Raw genomic sequence first — 14,622 nt, forward strand, 5'->3', positions numbered from 1 at the left:
AGGGTGCACTTACCAAGAAAGGCTTCAGTTCTGCAAGTCGCAGTGTCTGCTGACTAGGCACCTCTGATGTGATCTGATTGGGGTGTTTAAGGCTTTGAATGGATTGAGTAACCTCAGTGCTGATGAATTTTTCATCTTGCTCAGATCATGCACACAAAGGTCCATAAATTCAGATTCAGGAAGGATGGTTGCAATCTGTGGAAGTTTGTCTTCAATCAGCAGGTGGTTGATTGTCAATCAAACACTTCCATTTGTTGTTGAACAGGATAAATGGAATAAATTCAACCAAGAACTAAAACTATTGGAGGGATGAACAGGTGATATGGGATTTTTTTTTTTTTTTTTTAAACTGATGCTGTATTATCTTGCTTTCTTGTATCATTTGCCACCACTAATAATTAAATTAAATAAATTAGTCCCACTCAGGTCAGGTTTTTTCTTTTATTATTCTTCAGGATATATGTTGTAGTTTAGATATATTTTCTCTTATAAAAGAAAATAAATTCATGGTCTAGTGCAGTGGTTATATATATATATCCGATAATTCAAAATAAAACAATATAAAAAACATAAGCCAGTAGTATGGCAAAAAATGTAGAGCGAAAAATTAACATAAAAGTAACGTAAAATAAACCAAACAGGAAAGGGAAAGTAAAGGTAATAAGACATAAACCGTAGCCGATTGTCCCCTATATAATTTAGCACTTTAAATCCAATTAATAAAACCGATGTCAAATTTAAAATAATGCCAATTATAATATAATTTAGCGGTACCCCCCTCGAAGGTACCAGTTCCGAAAAACGTGAAATATCACCAAAAAGGGGTTAAAAGAACTACTAAAAGCAAAACAAAATATAAAAATAATAGACTGACCATTATGCCCCATATCAACAGAGGACCACGAGGCCAATAATGGTCATGGAATCGCTGCATTTCAATCGCCATACAAATCGTCGCAAAGGCGAAAAGATCGAAGAACCCAACCCCCATTCCTCCTCCGATCGATCCACCAATGCAGAGGATTTGCATGGTGGTGGTCCTTATGCAGCGAGAAATAATTTATAGAACAGACAGCACTCTAGATCAGAGCCACACCACTGACATAATGTAAGCTTAACCAGCTTATATAAAGGAAAGAAAGGAATAGATGGCGACACAGGCGCTGCTTATTTAGCATATCAACCCACTACTACCACTGATTTATATTTATTTATTTTCTTATTTTATGTTAAATTTTAAGCCATTATTTAAGGGTTCACGGCACCCTTATTGTCCCAGTAATTTTTTCATGGCACCCCTAGGCCAAAAGAAATGCATAACACAGTGGTTTTCGACCTTTTAATATATACCAGTATATAATAATTTTATTCTTTATATAGAGGTACTAAATAAAGATCAATTATAGATCACCACAAAATTAAAAAGATATGGTACAATGGATATTGTACTGTACCCTTTTTATAATGAAATAAATATATAAATTTCAAAATAATAATAACTTTAAGTAACTCGAACCCAAATTACACGGCGCCTCAAGAATGTTGTTGCGGCACCCCGGTTGAAAACCAGTGGTCTAGTATTTAAGAAATAATTTTTTAAAATCATATTTTAGACATTTTTATATACAAATAATATGCATTCATTTCAGGATGCACTTTTGTTTTTCTACAACTTTTTTTGTGAAGCAATTAGTGGCTCAAACACAACAGAAGAACCAGGTATGGAATTTTGCCATTCATTGTATAATAATATTTTTTATTCTATTAGTTATATTATTTTTATTATTTATGGAAGTTATACTTGTGTTCAAAATAAGGTAATGGAATTTGATTTTTAATTTTGACTCATATTAAATGCGATCTTAATTTCACTAACTAATTGGAAGAAATTTATTATACTACTCTGCGTTAGATGGAAACTTAATAAACCTAATTGATATTTACATGTCCAAATGTTTTGAAGTCACCCCATTGTTTAATGTTTCATTAATTTCTGTGGTAGAAGAAATATTACATAAATTAAGTGCTTACAGGTTGATTTTTGTTCCCTGATCAACTTTGTCTTAATAATGGATACAGAAGGTTAGGTCCACAAGAATACAATATTATTTAGTACATTGGGCTTTCCTTTTGGTAGAATGTTGATTTTAAAATTAAGTTATTTAAAAATGATTTATCTTTTCATGTTTAAACAAAAATTAGTTGTTCAGAAATTTTACCAATTGAAGAATTGAGCTTCTTGCACACATGCTTAAACTCTGTCTTTTCACAATACAAGTTACTTCAGTAATTTGCTAAGTTCAGTTAACTCATTTTGCAAAAACATTTATTAAATTTGATTATTGAGAAATAAATATAAATTTAAACCTTTGGGCTACCAAATGTTCTGAAACCCCTTTTGCAGGTGATCTTCAGTGGATTTAAGAATTAAATAGAGAACTTTTATTTACATTGAAAGAATAATCAAGCCATTTAACACTTAAAATCAAATTAAATTATCATTAAAATTAAATTATTGAATCATTAGATACAATTTGCACTGTGACATAAAAAAAAAATAGACAAAGCCGTCGAATCTGTAAGTTATGACCTACAGTTTCATCCCATTTATGTTTTTTTTTTTTTTTTGTGATGAAGTAAAAGTTCTCACTTTAATTTTTAATCCAATGAAGGAGACCCACAAAGAGGGAATTCTGAATATGGTACCCAATAGTTTAAATTTAAATGCATATAATTAATTTAGTAAATTATTTTTAATGAATACATCACAGCAGCAGAATTACCAAGAGTTCTACTGTTGGGATTTACAATCACCAAGTAAATCTATGGATTGTTTCTATACATGTTAGAGAGGCAACAAGTGGAAGCAATACTTTTAACCTGAATAGACTATTTGTGCATTAAGAATCTTCAGATAAAGGAACTACTAGGTGACAGTCGTGATAATGTATTGATTTATGTAAAGATATAACTAATGTTAAGGGTAAAATACAAGGATTTAGAGAGCTTTTAAGTTCTTTACAGTGGGACCACTGATGTTAACAAAAGCAAAAGTTAAATGAGAAGTGTTTGTGAGAGTTACTGTAGAAGCTACTAAGATATTTATACAAAAACTAAGATATTGTTAAAGAGTTAATGGATGTAAGATGACCTGATAACCTGATTATAAATTATTAGGGGACACAGAAGCCTACAATGAGTGTAAATTGGTCTGTAATCAAGTTACTCAGGGGCGTCAGGCATGTGAAAGCAGATTATGAAAAAGTCTGGCTACGAGTGCAAAAAAAAATAGCAAGTAATTCTTTGTGTATATATTAACAATACAAGGAAAGCGAGAAATCACATTGGTTCACTGGATATGAATGACCACTATTAATGATCTTGTTAAAATTGCTGATGAACTGAAACTGATATATTTTGCATCTACATTTGCACGTGAAGTTTTGGCGCCTCCGTAGCCAGGTGGGAAGGAGCAGCAGTGCGTAGCACGCTTCTTGATTAGACCGGGGTTCGAGCCCGTCACCACCAAATATGGAGGATGCGGAAAGGTCAGGGAATGACCACCGCATATCCCGGAGCAATATGGCCTTAGTTGCTAATGCTCCTAAAAACCAAACAACAAACAAACAACAACGTGAAGTTTTTGAGGCGGGAATACTAATCTCCCCTCCTCAAAAAACTTCATGTGCAAATGTGGATGCAAAATATTATATAATCAAATATTATAACCTGATATAATCAAATATAACTTATACCTTCTGAATTACCATAAAATCATCTAACTGGGAGTTAGATGGTTTCAGGTAACTGAGAAGAAGGTAGAAGAGAAACTGCTGAAACTAAAAGTAAATAAGGCACCTAGGAATGATGAAATCTATCTGTTTATGTTAAAAGAAGAAGCAAAAGAGGTAAGAAAAACATTAGCCATAATTATGAGAATATCCTGGGATTCTGGGGAGTTCCTACAGACCAGAATGTCTTTCCTATTCGTGAAAGGGGAATCAGAGAGCAAAGTGATTACAGACCTTTAAGCTTGTCTTCTATGCCTGAGAAAATAATAGACAGTGGTTAAAGAAATAATGCAGGATCTTCTTGACAGGAATGCAGTTCTATGGCAATCACAGCATGAATTTTGAGGGGGAATCTTCTCTGACCAATCTGATTAGCTACTAGAAGTTAGTCACAAAGGTACTACAGTCAAAGCTCTTTATAGCAACCTTCTTTTTAACATCCGAACACATTATATGGTCTATGTTGTTTGTCCCGGCCAATTTCTCATTAACCTAATGCTATTTTACAATCAGTATAACCTTGAAAATAAAAAAAGGATTTCTCTATAACAACCATAAATTTCTACTTCTTAATCTGAATTTTTACTTTTTTATTACAATATTAAAAATGACAGAACACTTCAAAATATATTGAAGTAATTGATGACCTTGCAGCCTGACCACGAGAAATCATTTGTTAAGATTTCCCACACTTGTTATTTGTTATTTGGTTTTTTTTTTAGGAGCATTAGCAACTAAGGCCATATTGCTCCAGAATATGCGGTGGTCATTCCCTGACCTTTCCGCATCCTCCGTATTTGGTGGTGACGGGCTCGAACCCCAGTCTAATTTCCCACACTCTTTTCTCCTAGTGCAGTAATGAAATGAACATTGGCTAGAAGTTAATTTTATTAGTTAGTGTATGTTTATTGGTATGGTTCCAAGAAACCAGATAGATTTGCAAATCACAGATAAAATTAGGATTATGCAAGCTGTAGATAATGGTGTGAATTCGGAGACTGACATCACCAAACAATTTGGCCTTTCTAACAGTACTCTGTTCACTATGCTGAATGATTGGAAAAAGATTGAAAGTTTAGAGAAATCAACTACACTGGGTAGGATTCAAGCACGAAAGGCAAAGTATCCGGATCATGTAAAGGAACTTTTGGAATGACCAATGATGATGTGTGCAAAAAATATTCCCGCAGATGGTAATCTTTTAAAAGCTAAGGCTCTGGAACCATTCAAAAGCTAAGCCTTTTGAATGATTCCAGAAATTTAAGCTCGTCATGGCCTGTCTTTCAAAAAAGTGTGTGGCCAAAGTGAACTTTCACATGGACAAGCTGACTTTTTTTTTTCTTTTTTTTTTATGCAAACCCCAAACACAAGAGGTATTAGAACCTATAGTACTTAGTACCATGCTTGGGTTGGAGGTTGAGGAGATGAAAGAAGATATTTGTTGACATTGGACTTGAACTTCTGTAGACTAATTTTCTGGAAATACGTATGAAGGAAGGTTGTTCCAGAAAACGGCAGTTGAATGAATAAACAAGGAAGATGAAAAGTTGGTTCTGTGAGTTTGAAGTTGGACAATAAATGGATGTTGGCTGGTTGCGGCACGTGTTCGGACTGTTTTGAAAGAGAGAGCGGGAATTATAGAAGCCAATTCAGAAGAACAGTGCCCATGGAAGTATCTGTAGAAGAGGCATGCACCAGAAACAGTGCGTCTATGAGACAGCGAGTGGATAGAGATTGTTAGAGATGAATCATTAATTAACCTAACTGCTCTCTTCTGAATGGAATTAAGAAGCTTGAGAGAGGTTTTGGGGGGTACCACCCCAGATGTGGGAACAATATTCCATGGCTGGGCAGATTTATATATTTATACAGAGTGAGCAGCTGTTTGGAAGAAAAGTAACCCCGAGAGTGAAAGAGAAAACCAAGTTTTTTAGATGCAGAGGAAGCAATATTTGTAATGTGCTTGTGCCAAGAGAGATTAGAAGTCAGGGTAATCCCCAAAAGAGATATATCATTTTGCCTAGAAATCGGAGTGTCACCAAAGATAAGCATAGGAGCAGAAGAATCCTTTTTGTGAGATACAAGAATGAGTTTTAGAAAGATTGAAATCAACTAAGTTGTATTTGCCCCACTGGAGAATTACCTGGAGATCGGTATTTAAGGAATTGGTAGCGGATATTCGAGAAGTTAAAGCTGTTTGAGCAGGGCAAGGCTTCTCGAAATGGAAAGTGGAATGCAATGTGCTATCATCAGCAAAACTATGGATAGGATTTGCAGTCAATGGAAGAAGGTCATTAATGTACAAGAGGAATAGGGTGGGGGAACGAACTGAACCTTGGGGGACACCAGCATTAGGGGAGAAGTTAAAAGACAGAGCCATCTACCCTCACCCTCAGTGAGTGATCAGAGGGAAAACTGGATAACCAATTACAAAATACAGTTGGCAAACCATAAGATGGAAGCTTGTTTAGAAGACCTTTATGCCAAACACGATCAAAAGCCTTTGAGATGTCAAGAGCAACTGCTTGTTTCACCAAACTTTCCATTGAATTAGTCCATAAATGGGTAATATAAGCCAGAATATCTACAGTGGATCGACACTCACACAATCCATACTGGCAATCGTTGATCAGACAGAAGGATTCAAATAGTTTAAGAGAACTGGCTGGATATCAGCAAATTTCCAAGCAGAAGAAAAAACACCTTTGGAATAAAAAAGTGAAAAAAGGCGGCAAAGAACAGGAGTAAGTTCAGGAGCACAGGTTTGTCGAACAAGAAGAGGAATACCATCGGGACCTGGAACTTTCTTAGCATCAAGATTCGTCAAAATCCTTCTGACATCCTTTTGATGGAAGACCACAAGAGGCATTGAATGGAGGGTGTTGGGAATGGTATGTGGTGTTTTACTAAGATCATTAATACATGAATTTAAAGAAAAATGGGATGCTAGCAGGTCAGCTTTATCCTTGGCTGAAGTGACAACAGAACCATCTGGTTTGAACAGAGGTGGGAGCAGAGATGGGAAAAAGTTTCAGCCAATAGCTTTGGCAAGAGATTCTCAGCTACCATTAGAGCAAGAAGAAAGTTTTCTACTCTTAGCCTGTTCAAAATCTAGTTTGGATTGATTAATAACTGCTTTACAATTGTTGAAAGCTTTGGTGTAGGCAGAAAATGACTCTGAAGGATTAGAAACAAGCCAATTACGATATGCAACATAAAGGTTCCATTCCTGCAAGTATAATTTCACTGAAACGATCTGAGCAAACGGTGACATCAGAAGTTTTGAAACAGTAATCCGACCAAGGAAAAGAAATCTTGCAGGTTATCCCATTTTGCATTCTTATAATGCCAAACAATATGAGGTTGGGAATAGCCATGAGATAAAGGGCTCCATTGAAGAAGAGACAATCACCAAGTTGCGATCTGAGGTGCCTAAAGGACCTCTCACTTCGACCATGTACTTAGAAGGGTTGTTTGTGAGAAAAAGATCAAGCATGTTGGATGTATGGTTAGGCTTGTCCGGTATTCTTATAGGTAAATGAACAATCTGGGCAAGGTCATTAATAATTGCAAAAGCCTCAGCATCTCGACCAGCTGGATCGATGTGACTAGAAACGAAAGCCAGCTGGAGTTGTAAACATTAAAATCACCAAGGAAAATTATCTCACCCTTAGAAAAGTTGGACTGGAGAAAGCCAAGTTGCAAAGAGGGGAAGTCAAAGAGCTCAAAGTGATTAGTGGAGTTGGGAGAACGGTAGAGACAAGAGATGAATTTGACACAATGAGTTAGAGAGATTTTAAGCCAGAGAAGATCGAAAAGAGGAGATTCCAAATTACCAAGTCTCTGAGAGAGAATATCGGAATGGACGTATGCACAAGTACCACCTTTCAGGCGAAAGGAATCATACGGTGAATAATTTGGGCAACTCAGATGAGCAGTAGTTGAATCAACGGATAACTGAGATTCTGTCAGAAAAGTACATGGGGTTTGGCAGACTGCAAGTGGAAATGGACATCGTCGAGATTAGAATTGTGACCACGTATATTTGTGAAATGAACTAGGAAGTGTTTGGGAGGTTTAGATCTTTTCACAGATAAACTTACTCTATTAGTTTGACAATTCATTGTGTATTCAATAGTAAGAAAAAGTGGGAGGGACATGCTGTATGAAGTAATGAAATTTTTGGATATGGCGTATACATGGTAAGAATATACCAAGATCCTAGACATAACTTGGTCTTGACAATGCCCCCCGCATACATGCTACTCGGAACCCCTCCAGTCACTATCTGGCAGAGTAGACGTAGCAAGATTATACACTTGATGATCTGGAAGCCTCCTAGAGAGTTACCAATAGGTTCGGTCCAGTGTACTAACTAACTAGCAGCCGGCCTGCGAACACCGTTTTAGAGCTGTACCCTCGAAATATAAGTACGATTGGATCTTGCCACGATGTTCATCATAACCTCAAAAGTCATCAATCATTCTGCATGATGAAAGAGATGGTAGGGTTGAACGGAACTTAGCTCTGGAGACTAAACATGGGTTCCACCACTTCAAGCCTCCAATAAGCAAAGTGGTGGTATTTCACCGGTTGATGAGAGTCATCTACCACCTAGTACTGCCTGGTAACACAGAGGGGCGGCATTCCTCCCTGTAGGATGGTCACCCACCGCGTGCTTGTGCATGGAGGTTATACCCAGGATTACTAACAGTCCCACCATCGTGAAGGTGCAAGCAGAGGTTTTGGCTGTCACAGACTGTCCGGACTTCGTCGGAATTGGGTCCATTTGAAATTGAGTGTTACCCGAATATCAGTTCCATCAGTGTTTTAGACTCCGAGGTAGCAAGTACAGCTTGTCTGGCATATCTGAGAGAATGTCTGTGACAACCTCAAGGTCATACGACCGCAATGACATTTTCAGTGCTGATGAAATTTCTACTGAATAAAAAACACATTTAAAGGTGAGAAATGAAAAGGCCAAACAACAGATTACCATTCTCCTAGCAGCAAACATATCTGGCACAGAGAAGCTTACTCTTTTAATCACTGTTAAAGCCCAGAATCCTCTGTTTTAAAGGTTAGAAGGCATTAATTTGCTGACGATGTATCACGCAAATGAAAAGGTATGGATTACATCACAGATCTATGAAGAATGGATCAGACTTAGCTCACAGAATGAGTAAGAAGAATAGAAAATTTTTGCTGTTTGTTCATAACTGCACCCCTCATTGTCAAGTACCTTGTGCAATCATTTTTGAGTAAAAGGTAAATTGCAGCCATTATCAATCCACTGCAGGATGGAAGCCTCCTCAACGATTCATGTTGAGGGAAATGGGCAGATTGACCGTATTTAGCAGTTAGGGGCTTGAACCCCAGTCTACTCAAAGATCATGCACTACTGCACTTCCTCTCCTGACCACTCGACTATGGAGGCCTTTCCAAAGAATGCTATAAAACAAAATTCTGCCATGTCTTGAAAGCAAAATTCAATGTGAAATTGACACTTGTAGGCAATGTATTTGTGTTTCAGCATGGGATGAAGTTTAAAAAGTGATCGACAACAGCTTCAAACATGCTGGATTTACTGCCTTGAACAATGCAATGTGTGAAATTTCGCATGCTTCTTCCTCTATTCATAGTAAAGTACAGTCTGATAATAGGATAGACATATTTGAAAATGTGTGTCATCACCTAAACTTACAAGAAAACTTAAGCTTCAAAGATTGTGCAGAAGTGGATGTGGACATCGAATGTTTTAGGATCTGCACAAATGAAGAGGAATTCATTGTAATGGAATTTTCTGAAATTTTAGTAATGAAGGAACCTACTGTGGCTAAACAAGAAATTTCAGTGAAAGATGCTCATCAAGGATTAGAACTTGTATATTGATTTTTTTTTTTTTTCAAGCATGGCCTAACTGCAAAAGTGAAATAACTGCTATTGTGCACCTTCATAATTCTCTTTTAATATATGCTGTACCTTTGAAACAGTTTGTTTTGACAGATTATTTTAAAGTATGAAACAATTCTCCTGTTAGTCTCAGGTGCCTCCGTAGCCAGGTGGGAACGAGCAGCAGTGCGTAACACACGCTTCTTGATTAGACCAGGGTTCGAGCCCATCACCACCACATACAGAGGATGCAGAAAGGTCGTGGAAATGACCACCGCATAGCATATAGTGCGTGAGCAATATGGCCTTAGTTGCTAATGCTCCTAAAAAAAACCCAAAAAACCCTGTTAGTCTCGATAGGTATATAGCTTATATAGTGAAATTTACAATTTTTTTTTTTTTTAACATTACTGCACTCTACAATCAGTGTGGTAAGCTTAAAAATTTACAATCATTTTCTTGTTTAATACTGGAGTACATATTATAAATATGATTAAAACTATATCATATTAATAGAATTACATTAAATATTCCAGCTTTTACTTGTTTTGTTGCTGATTTTATGAACGATCAATGTAATGTCCTTCCGTTATATCGGAAGGACATTACATCGATCCATTTTTCTCATTCCCCTAGAGGTCATATAGAGCTTCGATTGTAGATGCAAAATAATTTTGAAATGTACTTAGATTTCATTAATGATTTTGATAGAGTTCGATGACAACTGCTGTATAACTTGGCGGAGTATGGCATTAAGGACAAGTTACCATTCTAGGTAAAGGGATGGTTGCATAGCAGGAGGTAAAGTGATTATTAATGGCTACTGCTCTTTGTGGTCTAGTGTTATTAGTGGACTCACTCAGGTTTTTGTTTCTGAGGCCACTTAAAGTTATTAACAATTTTGATGAATGCATATCAAGTGCAATTGCTAAGTTTGCCAATTATAGAAAGGTTGTTTATTGGCAGTAATCCGTATGTGGCACTCCAATAAGATCCAGATATATTATATATGTGCTGAAAAAAAAAAAGTGGCAGTTAAGATTTAACATTCAGAAATGCAAGGTACTGCATTTGGGTAACATTAATCCCAAAAAAAAACATACCATTTGAGTGGTACCATATATAAGGTAGTTTGGGATGAAAAAGTCTTAGCGAGAAAACTGTACACTTCAAAATGAAGTTCTTTGAGCAGTACAGTGCAGGCAATCTGTTAGAAGAGCCTGTTAGTTCTACCAGTGATATACAGGAATTTTTCCAGCAGGGACAAACAGATGATTATCCCATTATATATAATGGGATAATCATCTGTTTATCACTGCCACCTGTATAAGGCATTTGTTAGGATGCATCTTGAATACCGTATATAGGTGTGGCAAGCTCACTTTTAGTATAGCAAGGTTTGTCAGAAGCACAAATGGTACTCTTACCAAGAAAGACTAGAGTTCTGTAAGTTGAAGCTTCTGGGAAACTATGGAGTGCTGTGAGTAAACTTGATTGAAATGTTTAAGGTTTTAAACATTTCAATGGCCTGGGCAAACTAAATACAAATGACATCCCTACTCTTTTTCATACATAAGGACACAAATGTAATTAGAAAAGGGTAGTTGTAGGATGGATGCACAAAAATTTGCTTTCAACCAAGAGTGATTGATTGTTCGAACAAACTACCATCTGGTGTTGTAGAAGTGGGTAGTTTAAATAAGCTGGACAGTGCAGTGTCGAGTCAGTTTGGTGTGACATAAGCATTGGGAGATCAAAATTGAGAGTAGGATTGTGCTATTGGCCTAATGACTGATGAGTATAATAAGAAACTGTACAGGGAAATAGTAGGCCAGTAAATCAGAGAGTCTTATAATGGGCGATTTTAATTTCCCAGGTATTGACTGGAATTTGTGGGTTGGTCACTCACACACTAGCAAGGCTTTTGTGGATTTATTGGATGATTGTTTTCTACATCAGCATGTTTGGGAGGCAACTAGAGGGAGTAATACTCTTGATTTGATTATCAGTAGTGATTCTTCATGCATTAAGAATCTGCAGGTAAATGAACCACTAGGTGGCAGTGATCACAGTGTGCTGAAGTGGGATTTACTCAAAGAGGTAACTACCATTAGGGGTAAAGGGAAGGGTTTTTGCTTTTGTAAAGGCGACTATGGCGATTTGAGATGGTGTTTAAATTCTATACAGTGGGACCAACTGATGATGTTACCAACAGCAAATTCAAAATGGGAAGCATTGAAAGAATTTATCTTGGAAGCTACTAGGCTTTACATACAAACTAAGAAATATTGTTCAAGGTTTAGGCCGAAATGGATATCAGACGAACTAATGAGACATATGGCAGAGAAGAAAAATGCATGGGAAACATATAAATTAATGGATGACATGGAAGCCTATGATAGATATAAGCTGGTCTGTAATCAAGTCACAGAGGAGATTAGGCAGGCAAAGGCAGATTATGAGAAATCCTTGGCAAAGGATGAAAAGAAAAACAGAAAAGAGTTCTTTACTTATGTAAACTCTAGAAGGACTTCCTAATTCATTTCACAAATATACGTGGTCTCAATTCCAATCTCAACGATGTCCATTTCCACTTGCAGTCTTCCAAACCCCATGTACTTTTTCTGACTGAATCTCAGTTATCAGTTGATTCAACTACTGCTCATCTCAGATGTCCAAATTATTTGCTGTATGATTCCTTTCGCCTCAAAGGTGGTACTTGTGCATATGTCCGTTCTGATATTCCATGTCAGAGACTTGGCAATTTGGAATCTCCTCTCTTTGATCTTCTCTGGCTTAAAATCTCTCTACCTCATTGTGTAAAATTCATCTGTTGTCTCTACCATTCTCCCAACTCCACTAATCACTTGGAGCTCTTTGACCTCCTCTCTTTGCAACTTGACTTTCTCCAGTCCAACTTTCCTAACAGTGAGGTAATTTTCCTTGGTGATTTTAACATTCACAACTCCAGCTGGCTTCCGTTTTCTAGTCACACCGACCCAGCAGATCGAGATGCTGAGGCTTTTGCAATTACTAATGACATAGCACAGATTGTTCATTTACCTACAAGAATACCAGACAATCCTAATCATACAGCCAATACGCTTGATCTTTTTCTCACAAACAACCCTTCTAAGTACAAGGTTGAAGTGAGAGGTCCTTTAGGCACTTCAGATCACAACTTGGTGATTGTCTCTTCTCCAAGAGACAATCACCTTTAGGAACCTTTATCTCATGGCTATTCCCAACCTCGTATTGTTTGGCATTACAAGAATGCAAAATGGGATGATCTGCGAGACTTCTTTTCTTCTTTTCCTTGGTTGGATTACTGTTTCAAAACTTCTGATGTCAACGTTTGCTCAGATCGTGTCAGTGAAATTATTCTTGCAGGAATGGAATCCTTTATCCCACACTCCACTTTAAAATCTCGTCCTTTATCTAAACCTTGGTTTTCCAATAAATGTGCTAAGGCTGTCCAAGAGAAGAACGTTGCATATCGTAATTGGCTTGTTTCTAATTGTTCAGTTTCATTTTCTGCCTACACCAAAGCTCGCAACAATTGTAAAGCAGTTATCAATCAGTCCAAATTAGAGTTTGAACAGGCTAAGAGTAGAAAACTTGCTTCTTGCCCTAATGGTAGCCGAGCATTCTGGTCTCTTGCCAAAGCTATTGGCCGCAACTTTTGCCCATCTCTGCTCCCACCTCTGTCCAAACCAGATGGTTCTGTTGTCACTTCAGCCAAGGATAAAGCTGACCTGCTAGCATCCCATTTTTCTTCCAGCTCATGTATTAATGACCTTGGTAAAACACCTCCCACCATTCCTAACACGCTCCATTCAATGCCTCCTGTGGTCTTCCGTCAAAAGGATATCAGAAGGATTTTGATGAATCTTGATGCTAAGAAAGCTCCAGGTCCTGATGGTATTTCTCCACTTGTTCTCAAAACCTGTGCTCCTGAACTTACTCCTATTCTTTGCCGCCTTTTTCACTTTCTTATTCCAAAGGTGTTTTTCCTTCTGCTTGGAAATTTGCTCATATCCAGCCAGTTCCTAAAAAGGGTGACAAATCCCTCCCATCCAATTACCGTCCCATTGCAATTACTTCTACTCTTTCTAAAGTAATGGAGAAATCAATTAACCGCCAACTTTTAAACTACCTAGAAACCTTCCATCTGATCAACTATCGCCAGTATGGATTCCGTCAGTGTCGATCCACTGGTGATATTCTGGCTTATGTTACCCATTTATGGACTAATTCAATGGAAAGGTTCGGTGAAACACAAGTAGTTGCTCTTGACATCTCAAAGGCTTTTGATCGTGTTTGGCATAAAGGTCTTCTAAACAAGCTTCCATCTTATGGTTTGCCAACTGTTTTTAGTAATTGGTTATCCAGTTTTCTCTCTGATCGCTCACTGAGGGTGATGGTAGATGGCTCTCTGTCTTCTAACTTCTCCACTAATGCCGGTGTCCCCCAAGGTTCAGTTCTTTCCCCCACTCTTTTCCTCTTATATATCAATGACCTTCTTCCATTGACTGGAAATCCTATCCATAGTTTTGCCGATGATAGCACATTGCATTCAACTTTCCATTTTTTGAAACCTTGTCCAGCTCAATCAGCTTCAAGTTCTCGAAAATCTGCTGCCGATTCCTTAAATGCCGATCTTCAGGTAATTCTCCAGTGGGGCAAAGACAACTTAGTTGATTTCAACCCTTCTAAAACTCAATCTTGTCTTATATCTCGCAAAAAGGATTCTTCTGCTCCTATGCTTATCTTTAGTGACACTCCAATTTCTAGGCAAAATGATATATCTCTTTTGAGGATTACCCTGACTTCTAATCTCTCTTGGCACAAGCACATTACAAATATTGCTTCCCCTGCATCTAAAAAACTTGGTTTTCTCTTTCGCTCTCGCCGTTACTTTTCTTCCAAACAGCTGCTC

The 14,622-nt window shown here is 37.3% G+C and overlaps 1 protein-coding gene across 1 annotated transcript in view; it reads left to right on the top strand.

Moving 5' to 3' along the window:
• Nucleotides 1–14,622, top strand: part of Atg2 (Autophagy-related 2) — a 359,564-nt gene that overhangs the window by 302,652 nt on the left and 42,290 nt on the right. Inside the window, exon 36 of the mRNA XM_090386633.1 lies at nucleotides 1,650–1,719. Within this exon, the coding sequence (XP_090242759.1) occupies nucleotides 1,650–1,719 (70 nt within the window). The remainder of the gene's footprint in view (nucleotides 1–1,649; nucleotides 1,720–14,622) is intronic.

This window comes from Mastigoproctus giganteus, chromosome 12 (genome assembly GCF_048544385.1).
Source record: "Mastigoproctus giganteus isolate SK-2022 chromosome 12, ASM4854438v1, whole genome shotgun sequence".
NCBI lineage: Eukaryota > Metazoa > Arthropoda > Arachnida > Uropygi > Thelyphonidae > Mastigoproctus > Mastigoproctus giganteus.